The sequence below is a fragment of the Nanorana parkeri genome, unplaced genomic scaffold (genome assembly GCF_000935625.1).
Source record: "Nanorana parkeri isolate BGI_ZX_2015 unplaced genomic scaffold, ASM93562v1 scaffold3056, whole genome shotgun sequence".
Taxonomy (NCBI): domain Eukaryota; kingdom Metazoa; phylum Chordata; class Amphibia; order Anura; family Dicroglossidae; genus Nanorana; species Nanorana parkeri.
In genome coordinates this window covers 19,430-30,539 of record NW_017309324.1, presented here as the reverse complement: position 1 = coordinate 30,539, position 11,110 = coordinate 19,430, and the positions used below count along the sequence as shown (strand labels likewise).

General features: G+C 56.2%; 1 protein-coding gene across 1 annotated transcript in view; it reads right to left on the bottom strand.

Annotated features, from left to right (window-relative positions):
* Positions 1 to 360: 360 nt before the first annotated feature.
* Positions 361 to 11,110, bottom strand: part of LOC108802716 (polyhomeotic-like protein 2) — a 28,186-nt gene continuing 17,436 nt past the window's right edge. The window contains exons 12-15 of the mRNA XM_018574573.1: positions 10,101 to 10,221; positions 9,696 to 9,811; positions 1,881 to 2,169; positions 361 to 649 (exon numbers count right to left, since the gene is read on the bottom strand). Of these exons, the coding sequence (XP_018430075.1) occupies positions 495 to 649; positions 1,881 to 2,169; positions 9,696 to 9,811; positions 10,101 to 10,221 (681 nt within the window). The 3' untranslated portion in view covers positions 361 to 494. The remainder of the gene's footprint in view (positions 650 to 1,880; positions 2,170 to 9,695; positions 9,812 to 10,100; positions 10,222 to 11,110) is intronic.

The following is an 11,110-nucleotide window of genomic DNA, read 5'->3' as shown; positions in this document are numbered from 1 at the left end:
GGGGACGTGTACATGGGAGGGGTGGCTGTGTGAGGGTCGGGGTCGTGTACATGGGGGTGGCTGCGCGAGGGCCGGGGACGTGTACATGGGAGGGGTGGCTGTGTGAGGGTCGGGGTCGTGTACATGGGGGTAGCTGGGCAAAGGCTGGGGACTTGTACGCGGGGGTGGCTGTGCGAGGGCTGGAGACGTGTACATGCGGTGGTCGCTGCGTGAGCGATGGGGCTGGTCATGAATACTGCATACATGTTTCATGTTGGTCGGGTTCCCCACCTGCGGGCAGACTTGCACTGCGCTGTTTATTGCACAATCAAAAGGCGCCAAATAATTTGTGTTGAAAAGGTTTCTAATGAAAATCTACAAAATAACTTCTGGCGGGACGGAGATATTCATCGCAAAATAGAGAATTTGTTTTCATAAAAATACAAAGAAGGTATAAAAGAAAATGTCTATAAATAAGCGTCCTCGGCTCCGCCTCTGCCCGGCAGTCACTGTGGTCAGGAGTCTTTTAGCATCGTGATACGAGCGTAGATCTTCAGGGCCGGGCCCAGTTTAATGTTCATAGCGCTCATGAGGTGGTCCTCTTTAAGAAGAAGCAGAGCCTGGCCGTCAATCTCTTGTACCCGGAACTCCTCCGAGATTTCCTGACAGCCTGGAAAAGCAGAACGGGAGGACATGAGAGGTGCGTCAGGACAGTGTCAAGATTCACCAGCACAGGGCAACTCTGGCTTTTTCTGCCCCTCATGTGAATATATTGAATTCGATCAGGCTGGAAAAGTGGGATCAGTCGCCCCCAAACCGGCTCTGGAGATTGGTGGAGTAAGAGGCCCTGTGCTTTTTACAGCCAGGCTGGTACTATCTGGAAGGACGGGGAAGGGGAGTATGGGACCGGAATCAGACAGAGGATTGCAGCTAGTATCGGGGGGGGCGGGTCATTGTCAATGGCTTCCGAATCCCCCCAGGCCTCACACTGGCTTGCCACATGGCTATTTAATATGGGAGGAGTGCAGGATAATCTGATTGATTAAAGTGTGAGATACGGGTCAGAGTCTTCTGTACACACAGAGTAGGACCCGTCACACCGGGAGCTCAGAGTCCTCCGTACAACACAGCAGAGGAGCCGTCACACCGGGAGCTCAGAGTCCTCCGTACAACACAGCAGAGGAGCCGTCACACCGGGAGCTCAGAGTCCTCCGTACAACACAACAGAGGAGCCGTCACACCGGGAGCTCAGAGTCCTCCATACAACACAGCAGAGGAGCCGTCACACCGGGAGCTCAGAGTCCTCCATACAACACAGCAGAGGAGCCGCCACACCATGGGCTCAGAGTCCTCCGTACAACACAGCAGAGGAGCCGTCACACCAGGGGCTCAGAGTCCTCCGTACAACACAACAGAGGAGCCGTCACACCGGGAGCTCAGAGTCCTCCATACAACACAGCAGAGGAGCTGTCACACCAGGGGCTCAGAGTCCTCCGTACAACACAACAGAGGAGCCGTCACACCGGGAGCTCAGAGTCCTCCGTACAACACAGCAGAGGAGCTGTCACACCAGGAGCTCAGAGTCCTCCGTACAACACAGCAGAGGAGCCGTCACACCAGGGGCTCAGAGTCCTCCGTACAACACAACAGAGGAGCCGTCACACCGGGAGCTCAGAGTCCTCCGTACAACACAGCAGAGGAGCCGTCACACCGGGAGCTCAGAGTCCTCCGTACAACACAACAGAGGAGCCGTCACACCGGGAGCTCAGAGTCCTCCGTACAACACAGCAGAGGAGCCGTCACACCGGGAGCTCAGAGTCCTCCGTACAACACAGCAGAGGAGCCGTCACACCGGGAGCTCAGAGTCCTCCATACAGCACAGTGCAGGAAGTGTCACGTACCTGGCAAGGAGCGGATGAATTCGTAGACATCCTCCACGTTCCACTTGGTTGGGTCGCTGGGTAAGAAGTTGTGGTTGATGTGTAGAGTGTCCCCGGGGTGGAGGTCGGTCATCTCCATGTCTTGGTGGTGCTGGCAGGGGAGGGAGGAGCTGGCAGAGATTGGAGACAATGGCTCCTCATAGCTGGAGTTTTCAGAGCAGCGACTGGACTCCTCTTGGCTATTGGTGTGTTTGAGGGTGGAGGAGACGGACAGAGGGGTTACACTGGAGGGAGTGACGGATCCTGACACCTGCAGAGGAAAGCCAATCAGCAGTCAGCTCGGGTGGACTTACAGCTGCATGCGGCGGTGGCGTCCTGTCACCAGCGGATGCGGCACCGTACAGGTGAAGGGTGAAAGGTGCCTGGACTATGGTGACCATTCCTTTTTAAAAAATGCTAGCTGCCTGTCATGCTTATCCTCTGGCTTCAATATTTTATGGAGCATCAGCCTGGATCAGTATGCAGACATTAGTGACTGATTGCTTAGGCCGGGGCGGCGAGGTGGAGGCTGGAGATTGTCAGGCAATGTGAGATCAGTGAGGACGCCCCGCATTTCTCTCACTCCCTCGAAGTACTCAGCATTGGATATAGAGGTTACACTATGACTTGGATGTTGGTAAGCGGCGAATGTATCCTTAGGATTCAGGGTCAGCCTAGGGGCGAATGTATCCTTAGGATTCAGGGTCAGCCTAGGGGCGGAGGTATCCTTAGGATTCAGGGTCAGCCTAGGGGCGGAGGTATCCTTAGGATTCAGGGTCAGCCTAGGGGCGGAGGTATCCTTAGGATTCAGGGTCAGCCTAGGGGCGGAGGTATCCTTAGGATTCAGGGTCAGCCTAGGGGCGGAGGTATCCTTAGGATTCAGGGTCAGCCTAGGGGCGGAGGTATCCTTAGGATTCAGGGTCAGCCTAGGGGCGGAGGTATCCTTAGGATTCAGGGTCAGCCTAGGGGCGGAGGTATCCTTAGGATTCAGGGTCAGCCTAGGGGCGGAGGTATCCTTAGGATTCAGGGTCAGCCTAGGGGCGGAGGTATCCTTAGGATTCAGGGTCAGCCTAGGGGCGGAGGTATCCTTAGGATTCAGGGTCAGCCTAGGGGCGGAGGTATCCTTAGGATTCAGGGTCAGCCTAGGGGCGGAGGTATCCTTAGGATTCAGGGTCAGCCTAGGGGCGGAGGTATCCTTAGGATTCAGGGTCAGCCTAGGGGCGGAGGTATCCTTAGGATTCAGGGTCAGCCTAGGGGCGGAGGTATCCTTAGGATTCAGGGTCAGCCTAGGGGCGGAGGTATCCTTAGGATTCAGGGTCAGCCTAGGGGCGGAGGTATCCTTAGGATTCAGGGTCAGCCTAGGGGCGGAGGTATCCTTAGGATTCAGGGTCAGCCTAGGGGCGGAGGTATCCTTAGGATTCAGGGTCAGCCTAGGGGCGGAGGTATCCTTAGGATTCAGGGTCAGCCTAGGGGCGGAGGTATCCTTAGGATTCAGGGTCAGCCTAGGGGCGGAGGTATCCTTAGGATTCAGGGTCAGCCTAGGGGCGGAGGTATCCTTAGGATTCAGGGTCAGCCTAGGGGCGGAGGTATCCTTAGGATTCAGGGTCAGCCTAGGGGCGGAGGTATCCTTAGGATTCAGGGTCAGCCTAGGGGCGGAGGTATCCTTAGGATTCAGGGTCAGCCTAGGGGCGGAGGTATCCTTAGGATTCAGGGTCAGCCTAGGGGCGGAGGTATCCTTAGGATTCAGGGTCAGCCTAGGGGCGGAGGTATCCTTAGGATTCAGGGTCAGCCTAGGGGCGGAGGTATCCTTAGGATTCAGGGTCAGCCTAGGGGCGGAGGTATCCTTAGGATTCAGGGTCAGCCTAGGGGCGGAGGTATCCTTAGGATTCAGGGTCAGCCTAGGGGCGGAGGTATCCTTAGGATTCAGGGTCAGCCTAGGGGCGGAGGTATCCTTAGGATTCAGGGTCAGCCTAGGGGCGGAGGTATCCTTAGGATTCAGGGTCAGCCTAGGGGCGGAGGTATCCTTAGGATTCAGGGTCAGCCTAGGGGCGGAGGTATCCTTAGGATTCAGGGTCAGCCTAGGGGCGGAGGTATCCTTAGGATTCAGGGTCAGCCTAGGGGCGGAGGTATCCTTAGGATTCAGGGTCAGCCTAGGGGCGGAGGTATCCTTAGGATTCAGGGTCAGCCTAGGGGCGGAGGTATCCTTAGGATTCAGGGTCAGCCTAGGGGCGGAGGTATCCTTAGGATTCAGGGTCAGCCTAGGGGCGGAGGTATCCTTAGGATTCAGGGTCAGCCTAGGGGCGGAGGTATCCTTAGGATTCAGGGTCAGCCTAGGGGCGGAGGTATCCTTAGGATTCAGGGTCAGCCTAGGGGCGGAGGTATCCTTAGGATTCAGGGTCAGCCTAGGGGCGGAGGTATCCTTAGGATTCAGGGTCAGCCTAGGGGCGGAGGTATCCTTAGGATTCAGGGTCAGCCTAGGGGCGGAGGTATCCTTAGGATTCAGGGTCAGCCTAGGGGCGGAGGTATCCTTAGGATTCAGGGTCAGCCTAGGGGCGGAGGTATCCTTAGGATTCAGGGTCAGCCTAGGGGCGGAGGTATCCTTAGGATTCAGGGTCAGCCTAGGGGCGGAGGTATCCTTAGGATTCAGGGTCAGCCTAGGGGCGGAGGTATCCTTAGGATTCAGGGTCAGCCTAGGGGCGGAGGTATCCTTAGGATTCAGGGTCAGCCTAGGGGCGGAGGTATCCTTAGGATTCAGGGTCAGCCTAGGGGCGGAGGTATCCTTAGGATTCAGGGTCAGCCTAGGGGCGGAGGTATCCTTAGGATTCAGGGTCAGCCTAGGGGCGGAGGTATCCTTAGGATTCAGGGTCAGCCTAGGGGCGGAGGTATCCTTAGGATTCAGGGTCAGCCTAGGGGCGGAGGTATCCTTAGGATTCAGGGTCAGCCTAGGGGCGGAGGTATCCTTAGGATTCAGGGTCAGCCTAGGGGCGGAGGTATCCTTAGGATTCAGGGTCAGCCTAGGGGCGGAGGTATCCTTAGGATTCAGGGTCAGCCTAGGGGCGGAGGTATCCTTAGGATTCAGGGTCAGCCTAGGGGCGGAGGTATCCTTAGGATTCAGGGTCAGCCTAGGGGCGGAGGTATCCTTAGGATTCAGGGTCAGCCTAGGGGCGGAGGTATCCTTAGGATTCAGGGTCAGCCTAGGGGCGGAGGTATCCTTAGGATTCAGGGTCAGCCTAGGGGCGGAGGTATCCTTAGGATTCAGGGTCAGCCTAGGGGCGGAGGTATCCTTAGGATTCAGGGTCAGGCTAGGGGCGAAGGTATCTTCGGGATTCAAGGTCAGCCTAGGGGCGAAGGTATGCTTGGGATTCAGGGTCAGCCTAGGGGCGGAGGTATCATTAGGATTCAGGCTCAGCCTAGGGGCGAAGGTATGCTTGGGATTCAGGGTCAGCCTAGGGGCGGAGGTATCCTTAGTATTCAGGGTCAGCCTAGGGGCAGAGGTATCCTCGGGATTCAGGGTCAGCCTAGGGGCGGAGGTATCCTTAGGATTCAGGGTCAGCCTAGGGTATGGTTATCCTCAGGGTCAGCCTAGGGGCGGAGGTATCCTTAGGATTCAGGGTCAGCCTAGGGTATGGTTATCCTCAGGGTCAGCCTAGGGGCGGAGGTATCCTTAGGATTCAGGGTCAGCCTAGGGTATGGTTATCCTCAGGGTCAGCCTAGGGGCGGAGGTATCCTTAGGATTCAGGGTCAGCCTAGGGTATGGTTATCCTCAGGGTCAGCCTAGGGGCGGAGGTATCCTTAGGATTCAGGGTCAGCCTAGGGTATGGTTATCCTCAGGGTCAGCCTAGGGGCGGAGGTATCCTTAGGATTCAGGGTCAGCCTAGGGTATGGTTATCCTCAGGGTCAGCCTAGGGGCGGAGGTATCCTTAGGATTCAGGGTCAGCCTAGGGTATGGTTATCCTCAGGGTCAGCCTAGGGGCGGAGGTATCCTTAGGATTCAGGGTCAGCCTAGGGTATGGTTATCCTCAGGGTCAGCCTAGGGGCGGAGGTATCCTTAGGATTCAGGGTCAGCCTAGGGTATGGTTATCCTCAGGGTCAGCCTAGGGGCGGAGGTATCCTTAGGATTCAGGGTCAGCCTAGGGTATGGTTATCCTCAGGGTCAGCCTAGGGGCGGAGGTATCCTTAGGATTCAGGGTCAGCCTAGGGTATGGTTATCCTCAGGGTCAGCCTAGGGGCGGAGGTATCCTTAGGATTCAGGGTCAGCCTAGGGTATGGTTATCCTCAGGGTCAGCCTAGGGGCGGAGGTATCCTTAGGATTCAGGGTCAGCCTAGGGTATGGTTATCCTCAGGGTCAGCCTAGGGGCGGAGGTATCCTTAGGATTCAGGGTCAGCCTAGGGTATGGTTATCCTCAGGGTCAGCCTAGGGGCGGAGGTATCCTTAGGATTCAGGGTCAGCCTAGGGTATGGTTATCCTCAGGGTCAGCCTAGGGGCGGAGGTATCCTTAGGATTCAGGGTCAGCCTAGGGTATGGTTATCCTCAGGGTCAGCCTAGGGGCGGAGGTATCCTTAGGATTCAGGGTCAGCCTAGGGTATGGTTATCCTCAGGGTCAGCCTAGGGGCGGAGGTATCCTTAGGATTCAGGGTCAGCCTAGGGTATGGTTATCCTCAGGGTCAGCCTAGGGGCGGAGGTATCCTTAGGATTCAGGGTCAGCCTAGGGTATGGTTATCCTCAGGGTCAGCCTAGGGGCGGAGGTATCCTTAGGATTCAGGGTCAGCCTAGGGTATGGTTATCCTCAGGGTCAGCCTAGGGGCGGAGGTATCCTTAGGATTCAGGGTCAGCCTAGGGTATGGTTATCCTCAGGGTCAGCCTAGGGGCGGAGGTATCCTTAGGATTCAGGGTCAGCCTAGGGTATGGTTATCCTCAGGGTCAGCCTAGGGGCGGAGGTATCCTTAGGATTCAGGGTCAGCCTAGGGTATGGTTATCCTCAGGGTCAGCCTAGGGGCGGAGGTATCCTTAGGATTCAGGGTCAGCCTAGGGTATGGTTATCCTCAGGGTCAGCCTAGGGGCGGAGGTATCCTTAGGATTCAGGGTCAGCCTAGGGTATGGTTATCCTCAGGGTCAGCCTAGGGGCGGAGGTATCCTTAGGATTCAGGGTCAGCCTAGGGTATGGTTATCCTCAGGGTCAGCCTAGGGGCGGAGGTATCCTTAGGATTCAGGGTCAGCCTAGGGTATGGTTATCCTCAGGGTCAGCCTAGGGGCGGAGGTATCCTTAGGATTCAGGGTCAGCCTAGGGTATGGTTATCCTCAGGGTCAGCCTAGGGGCGGAGGTATCCTTAGGATTCAGGGTCAGCCTAGGGTATGGTTATCCTCAGGGTCAGCCTAGGGGCGGAGGTATCCTTAGGATTCAGGGTCAGCCTAGGGTATGGTTATCCTCAGGGTCAGCCTAGGGGCGGAGGTATCCTTAGGATTCAGGGTCAGCCTAGGGTATGGTTATCCTCAGGGTCAGCCTAGGGGCGGAGGTATCCTTAGGATTCAGGGTCAGCCTAGGGTATGGTTATCCTCAGGGTCAGCCTAGGGGCGGAGGTATCCTTAGGATTCAGGGTCAGCCTAGGGTATGGTTATCCTCAGGGTCAGCCTAGGGGCGGAGGTATCCTTAGGATTCAGGGTCAGCCTAGGGTATGGTTATCCTCAGGGTCAGCCTAGGGGCGGAGGTATCCTTAGGATTCAGGGTCAGCCTAGGGTATGGTTATCCTCAGGGTCAGCCTAGGGGCGGAGGTATCCTTAGGATTCAGGGTCAGCCTAGGGTATGGTTATCCTCAGGGTCAGCCTAGGGGCGGAGGTATCCTTAGGATTCAGGGTCAGCCTAGGGTATGGTTATCCTCAGGGTCAGCCTAGGGGCGGAGGTATCCTTAGGATTCAGGGTCAGCCTAGGGTATGGTTATCCTCAGGGTCAGCCTAGGGGCGGAGGTATCCTTAGGATTCAGGGTCAGCCTAGGGTATGGTTATCCTCAGGGTCAGCCTAGGGGCGGAGGTATCCTTAGGATTCAGGGTCAGCCTAGGGTATGGTTATCCTCAGGGTCAGCCTAGGGGCGGAGGTATCCTTAGGATTCAGGGTCAGCCTAGGGTATGGTTATCCTCAGGGTCAGCCTAGGGGCGGAGGTATCCTTAGGATTCAGGGTCAGCCTAGGGTATGGTTATCCTCAGGGTCAGCCTAGGGGCGGAGGTATCCTTAGGATTCAGGGTCAGCCTAGGGTATGGTTATCCTCAGGGTCAGCCTAGGGGCGGAGGTATCCTTAGGATTCAGGGTCAGCCTAGGGTATGGTTATCCTCAGGGTCAGCCTAGGGGCGGAGGTATCCTTAGGATTCAGGGTCAGCCTAGGGTATGGTTATCCTCAGGGTCAGCCTAGGGGCGGAGGTATCCTTAGGATTCAGGGTCAGCCTAGGGTATGGTTATCCTCAGGGTCAGCCTAGGGGCGGAGGTATCCTTAGGATTCAGGGTCAGCCTAGGGTATGGTTATCCTCAGGGTCAGCCTAGGGGCGGAGGTATCCTTAGGATTCAGGGTCAGCCTAGGGTATGGTTATCCTCAGGGTCAGCCTAGGGGCGGAGGTATCCTTAGGATTCAGGGTCAGCCTAGGGTATGGTTATCCTCAGGGTCAGCCTAGGGGCGGAGGTATCCTTAGGATTCAGGGTCAGCCTAGGGTATGGTTATCCTCAGGGTCAGCCTAGGGGCGGAGGTATCCTTAGGATTCAGGGTCAGCCTAGGGTATGGTTATCCTCAGGGTCAGCCTAGGGGCGGAGGTATCCTTAGGATTCAGGGTCAGCCTAGGGTATGGTTATCCTCAGGGTCAGCCTAGGGGCGGAGGTATCCTTAGGATTCAGGGTCAGCCTAGGGTATGGTTATCCTCAGGGTCAGCCTAGGGGCGGAGGTATCCTTAGGATTCAGGGTCAGCCTAGGGTATGGTTATCCTCAGGGTCAGCCTAGGGGCGGAGGTATCCTTAGGATTCAGGGTCAGCCTAGGGTATGGTTATCCTCAGGGTCAGCCTAGGGGCGGAGGTATCCTTAGGATTCAGGGTCAGCCTAGGGTATGGTTATCCTCAGGGTCAGCCTAGGGGCGGAGGTATCCTTAGGATTCAGGGTCAGCCTAGGGTATGGTTATCCTCAGGGTCAGCCTAGGGGCGGAGGTATCCTTAGGATTCAGGGTCAGCCTAGGGTATGGTTATCCTCAGGGTCAGCCTAGGGGCGGAGGTATCCTCGGGGCTCACTGTCAGTGCATGGATGAAAGGAGAAGCAATCAATGTGGCTCCAACAAAACCCCCGCTCCGTGCACAGAGACCCAACAAAACCCCCGCTCCGTGCACAGAGACCCAACAAAACCCCCGCTCCGTGCACAGAGACCCAACAAAACCCCCGCTCCGTGCACAGAGACCCAACAAAACCCCCGCTCCGTGCACAGAGACCCAACAAAACCCCCGCTCCGTGCACAGAGACCCAACAAAACCCCCGCTCCGTGCACAGAGACCCAACAAAACCCCCGCTCCGTGCACAGAGACCCAACAAAACCCCCGCTCCGTGCACAGAGACCCAACAAAACCCCCGCTCCGTGCACAGAGACCCAACAAAACCCCCGCTCCGTGCACAGAGACCCAACAAAACCCCCGCTCCGTGCACAGAGACCCAACAAAACCCCCGCTCCGTGCACAGAGACCCAACAAAACCCCCGCTCCGTGCACAGAGACCCAACAAAACCCCCGCTCCGTGCACAAGAGTACACACCATCCCGCCACACGTATCTCACAATCACCTCTTTGCACAGGCCATGGAACAGAACCTCTTGGAACGTTTAAATTTGTACTCCAAGTCCACCCGACCACAGAGCTCACACTTCAGTTTAGGAGGATCGCCATCGCTCTTTGATTCTGAAATATAAAAGCACAAAATGGGCGACATGTACAAAGTATAATGATCATGTGATCTCACCGTCCAATGACACGAGAAGACACCGTACAGATGAGGCAACTTTGTGATCAATCACCAGCCAAGACGGTATAAACATTAGGTGACCTCATCATCCAATCACAGGCCAGGACACTACAGATCAGGGAACCTCAGGATCCAATCACGGGCCAAGATGCAATCCAGATACGTCCAATCACATGTGAAGACCTTACACCAATATGGTAAACTGGCTGTCCAGTCACACAGTACCTGGTACACTGGGCTCCTCCATCTCAGAGTCTGTGGTGGTGTTGTTGTCCTGCTGGGGCAGTTTTTCAGCCAGAAGCTGACACTTCTCTTGGGCCGCCACCAGTAGGGAGGAGCGCCCCACCTGGTCACAGGAAGAACTGCAGTTAGAGATGTACTTTGAGGAATAGTTACAGCCTGACATATCTTCTCCGATATACCTACCGAGATCACCACGTATGGAATGTCACAGGGGGCGATGGGGCTGACCACTTCCTGTGCTTTCCACTGCGGACCCTCTACGCTGACCACTTCCTGTGCTTTCCACTGCGGACCCTCTACGCTGACCACTTCCTGTGCTTTCCACTGCGGACCCTCTACGCTGACCACTTCCTGTGCTTTCCACTGCGGACCCTCTACGCTGACCACTTCCTGTGCTTTCCACTGCGGACCCTCTACGCTGACCACTTCCTGTGCTTTCCACTGCGGACCCTCTACGCTGACCACTTCCTGTGCTTTCCACTGCGGACCCTCTACGCTGACCACTTCCTGTGCTTTCCACTGCGGACCCTCTACGCTGACCACTTCCTGTGCTTTCCACTGTGGACCCTCTACGCTGACCACTTCCTGTGCTTTCCACTGAGGACCCTCTACGCTGACCACTTCCTGTGCTTTCCACTGCGGACCCTCTACGCTGACCACTTCCTGTGCTTTCCACTGCGGACCCTCTACGCTGACCACTTCCTGTGCTTTCCACTGTGGACCCTCTACGCTGACCACTTCCTGTGCTTTCCACTGCGGACCCTCTACGCTGACCACTTCCTGTGCTTTCCACTGCGGACCCTCTACGCTGACCACTCCCTGTGCTTTCCACACGTCACATGTGTGGTATAAGATGGGTGGCATTGTACACGTTACATGTGTGGTATAAGATGGGTGGCATTGTACACGTTACATGTGTGGTATAAGATGGGTGGCATTGTACACGTTACATGTGTGGTATAAGATGGGTGGCATTGTACACGTTACATGTG